Raw genomic sequence first — 5,052 nt, 5'->3', positions numbered from 1 at the left:
CCCCCCCCCTTGCTACATGGGAGCGGGGAAGGTCAACATCGGAACACCGTCTCTTCAATTAGTGCCGAGATAGGCAGTGTCCCAAGAAGGATTTGACCGGCTTCATTCGGCCTTTGTGAACGTCACCGTGGACAGGACATGAGACCTTCACCTCTTGGATCTCCGACTCGACTTTGTGAGGTTTGAACTGTAAAGCTATTTGGTCGTGTGACAGCAGCAGCGGCCACCGAAGAGACAGAGGGAAACAAAGATGTGGGGGGAGGGGGAGGTGGGGAGAAAGAAACCTGTCCTGATAATAGCTTAATTTGTAAATCACGACAGCTGGCACTGGCTGGAGATTCGATGTCAACTTTAAAGCAAGCCAGCAAAACAAGGGCTGAATTTCCCCAGCCACAGCTTAAGACAGCAGAGACATTGTTCAGAAGAAGCAGAAAGATAATAATTTGTTGTCGGTGAATTAAAGAGAAGCACATGGAGACAAAATCGGTCATCCAGTGCGGGGGTAAAAGCAAGATAGACAAAACCGAAACAACACAGAGACAGACAAAAATAGTAGGACCTGTTGGTGGTATTTATTACGCGAAAGTAACCAAAGTACACGTACATTACGTTTTTTCGGCACTATCGATACAATTTGACCATGTAAGTGTTAGAGATTTTTATAACCCACAAGAAGAAGGAGGAGATGAAGGAGAAGGAGATGATTTTATAGGTCTCCAAAACCTATCTTAGATAGATTCGTCATAGTGTATTAGACAGACTTCAATGACAGCATACCTGTCGTCAGTTGTTGTGTGAATGAATTCACCGCCCTTCTAGACTCAAAAACGTCAGTCCCAAGGCTATTCTCACACAGTGGAGTATTCTACAGGACGGTAACTTTTGTCCACAGATGGACACGAAACAGCTGGGCAGAAGACACAACAATTATAAGTCCAGAAACAAAGCGATGGCCTCTTGCATAACTTTGAAGGCAAACACGAATGACAGAACCCAATAAAGCCCCCTTTTCAGAGATTCCCCCCCCCCCCTGAAAGATAATTTTTGCAGCAAAAAATAATCCCCTCTATTGACAACAACGAAAATAGAACCTACAACCGACAAACCATGTGGTCAGGCGGAGGAAAACAAGGGAACCAAAGTATCATAACCAAAGAGAAATATCGGATGACCCAAATTTGTGCAGAAAATAAAAGAATAAATAAAAGCGACTAATGTCAAAAAGCCGCTGGATTATATAAAGAACAATGAACTGTTGTACCCTGCCTGAGTTTGCGGATTCCGTACAGGATCTGATCAGAGCAATCCCCCGAAATCCCTGGCGACCTTGAGAAGAGTTACCAGAATAGCACCAAAAGTCTGTTCGATAACCAGTGACAGAGACGCGCCTTGTCGTGACGCCCTACAGGCAGAATCCCCGCCTGGGTGTGAATATTGGCGTAGGAGGAACGCCTTAGTTTGACGGACGAGGGAGGTGAGAACGGTAGAGAGACATACTGTGGCTACCTGTGTGACTTTTACACTTGCGGCTCTCTCTGTGTAACTTTTAGTCCTGTTTGTTATAAGTCAAGACGAGAGAACTAGACTAAACAGATCCTTTTTCCTAAAGTTCGGAAGTAGGAAAGGGGTGATGTCATTTTTTTTCTTGGGCGGGGGGTCGGGAGTGGTGTAAAAAGATCTGTTCTTCCATGGGGAAAAAGCCGATACCATACACTACAGTGCCTTTAGACCCAAGGAAATTCAGAGCAGTATTTAGCCATTCTAGCATTCAAGTAAAAGGGCACAGGGTGAACACTCACAGACAACATCTTCCGTCGGTTCCGCGTCGTTGGAATACCATAATGCAATAAGTAATTACGTTCTTGAAAATCAAACCTTTTCTTCTTCAAGATTACTAGTCTTTTAGTTCATGTCAATGGGGAAAAACATTGTCTCTACAATAGACATTGGGTAGTGGGAAAAGCAAGGTAGAAAAAACCAAAACGGTAGAGTGATAATACAGAGGTCGGAACTGTTGTTGTTTTAGGTTCGATTAAAATGAAGTAAACAAACGCAATAGCGGCCATTTAGTCTTGAGACAGAGCAAGACAGGCAGATAGGAACAACGAGAGAAAATGGGTAAATCAAAAGGAAAGTACCGATGTAGGACCTACCACTTGTACGTTCAAACCGCCAATGATGTTAGACCTCTAAAATGGCGCCCTCTATCTAACCACATACACTTTTCAGAAGATATCAAAACCAGAGCAACGACACTTCTGTTGAGGCACAAAATTCACAAACATTCGAGGCGACAAACCGCCCCAACCAAAACTGGTGGCCCCGACCAAACAACAGCCCAAAGCTCCGTCATTTTTCACAATCCTCTGGAGGAATATCAACGTCAGAGAGGTCTGGCAAGGCATGCCGGGAAGCTCTCTGGAATGCTTCTGTTCAAGGCTAAGGTCAGTGTCGCTGGAGTCAAGGGCCGGCAGGGCTCTCTCTGTTGTGGCATGCAGTGGGTGTTGGGACACGGGAAGGACGAGGTAGTTTGAGTGAAGCAGAGAGAACCACGGGGACTATGCGCACACAGGAAGTAGGAAGGAGAGGTAAGCGGAAGTAAAGAACCATTATCTGCGTCAGAACTGTTTCGGTTTCTGAGGTCATCGGGGGGGTTTGACTTGTGCCGTTTGCGTTTACTTCAGTATCAGTAAAGAGAGTTTATTTGAATAAAGAGAAGCACATGAACACAATAATAGTAACTTTTTGCTTTAAAAAACACACAAAAAAACGAGAGCAAAACATTGTCAAATAAAACAGTTAAGTCCACCATGTCAACAAGATGGTAATTACGATTGTAACTACAACACGAGTAAAAGTCTACATGACAGGAACAGGATAAACAGTAACACATAAAGTAAAAGAATTCAACAAATAGTTTGGCCTTTTGAATCTTGACTGACAGTTCAGATGATTTTAAATCAGTAAGCAGAATGCCCAAGTACTGTTTCCATCCTTTCAGATCTATACTTCCACGATATTATTAAGCTCCAAACGAGGGATTTTGGAATCAAGGAAGGAGTAAGGGATGAAGGGATGCCTTACCATTCTACAAGAGTGATAAGGATACTTTTTAACTGTAGGACTTTATTTTAAAATTTCCAATTTTGACTTTTGAAGAAGTACAGCTATAGAAAGCAGGTGGCTGGAGGGCGCAACTGGCAGGTCCTACTTCTTTACTTTCCTTCTGTTGTTTCTGTCTGTCTTGCTTATATCCCCAAGCTCTAAATGGCCATTGTTGTGTCAGTGTGCTTCTCTTTACTCAAAAACAAAAACAACAACAACAACAACAAAAACGATCAAACATGCTATGGGATAAAAAAAAAATCCACCAAACAGAACCAGCATACACACACACCATATCCTTTTAGTTTAGTTTTAGTAATAGCTTTACGGCACTTGCAACACAGCAAGGTCACATAAGTGCCAAAGACTAGAGGCGTTTCAAGAGATTAACAAACACAAAACAAGAAGGAGAAGAGATTAGGACGATAGATGTTTGATAGGAAAGAAGGAGCCAATTACACCAGAGCATCCACACACCAGCCACTCACCTTGTCCAGTAGATGGTAACAGCGAGCAGTGCCCTCTATCTTCTCCCTCGCATCCTCTAGCTGCCCCGTGAAGACCTGCAGCTGCCGCTTGAGCGTCTTGGACAGGTCCTTGTAGCCCGTGGCCTCAGAGAAGTTGCCACATTGGCTCAGCATGCTGGCTTCCTCTAGGAGATCATTGCCCTTCTCGATGTACGACTGCGAGGGGAGGGAATAAAGATTATATTTTGTTTATGTAGGGTGTTGAGGTTGATGACAAAGGAAGAATGAAAAAAACCCCAATGAATAAAATAAATGAATGAATGAACCAACGAACAAACAAACTTCTAAAAAAATGAATGAATGAACAACGAAACGAAAAACAAGAAATGAATAAAAATTTTCAAATCAAACTCGAATCTATTATATACATCTTTAGGTACACAAGGGGTAGGGTTTACGGTCAGGGTAAAGGCGACCATGAGTTGCTTGTTAGAGTTACAGCTTTTGCACAGTTAAATACGTACACAACTGAAAAGTTCACACACGGACACATGAACACACGAGCGGTGTCTGTTCCCTAACATCTATAATTTTTCTTCTCTCTCCCTATCTCTCACTCTGTATGTGTCTCTACTTCTCTCTTTCACCTTTCCTGATCATCCCATCCCTTCCCCCTCTCTCTCTTACGCTCTCTCTCTCTCTCTCTCTCTCTCTCTCTCTCTCTGCGTGTAACAACATAATATGAAGAAACAAAGACCTTACAGGATCATTTTCAGAAGACAGTGATAACTTGCGGACAGGAGGAGGCTTGTGGAAAAGCTTCTTCTTTATCGAACTCAACCCCCAGGGCACACCACTGCTAGAAGATCTCAGCCCAGAGACCAGGAAGGAGGAATAGGTAGCACTTCTGGAGGTAAGACACGGGGAGCTCCAGCACAGGAATCGTTTAAGTGCAGAACGTTGAGAGACTGGTGTTTGCGTCGCCATTATACAATATATGCCCGAATTAGTGCTGTCAAATGTTATTCAATACATAAAAAATCGAGTTCTACTTGGGCTGTTTAATCATATACACAGAACCTCGAAGAACAATTTTCCTCGCACTGTAATTGAACAAGAGATAAGCGGAGAGAGGAAAAAAAAGAGAAAAGCAATAGTCTTTATATTTCAACGCTTTTTTCACAAGTCAAAGCAAGACAGCAATTTAAAAAAAAGACTGCTTGGCACAAAGTCAAATAACGTGCGCACACAATACCAATCAACACAGCCTGGTCACATTTTGAGAAATCGAACACCCCATGAAATAACACAGTACACCATAAACTTGTATTTGACAGTCCACGAAATTGCACACCATAACATAATTCGCAAAACAAAGACTCAAGAAAGACAGGCAGGTAAACGAGATTTGAATGGTTGATCACAAACCAACCGTAACACATGTTTAAGAGTTTATGGAGTGCGGGGAAAGGGGGGAGGG

At 42.9% G+C, this 5,052-nt stretch overlaps 1 protein-coding gene across 1 annotated transcript in view; it reads right to left on the bottom strand.

The window, feature by feature from the left end:
- The window catches only part of LOC101857760, a gene marked incomplete in the record, with an annotated part of 218,162 nt that overhangs the window by 29,892 nt on the left and 183,218 nt on the right, over positions 1-5,052 (bottom strand). The window contains 1 exon segment of the mRNA XM_035971556.1: positions 3,594-3,788. Coding sequence (XP_035827449.1) covers positions 3,594-3,788 — 195 coding nt within the window.

Source organism: Aplysia californica, unplaced genomic scaffold, assembly GCF_000002075.1.
Source record: "Aplysia californica isolate F4 #8 unplaced genomic scaffold, AplCal3.0 scaffold00018, whole genome shotgun sequence".
In the NCBI taxonomy this organism is placed as follows: domain Eukaryota; kingdom Metazoa; phylum Mollusca; class Gastropoda; order Aplysiida; family Aplysiidae; genus Aplysia; species Aplysia californica.
Note: the sequence above shows the minus strand (reverse complement) of the source record. Positions and strands in the feature narration are given on the sequence as shown.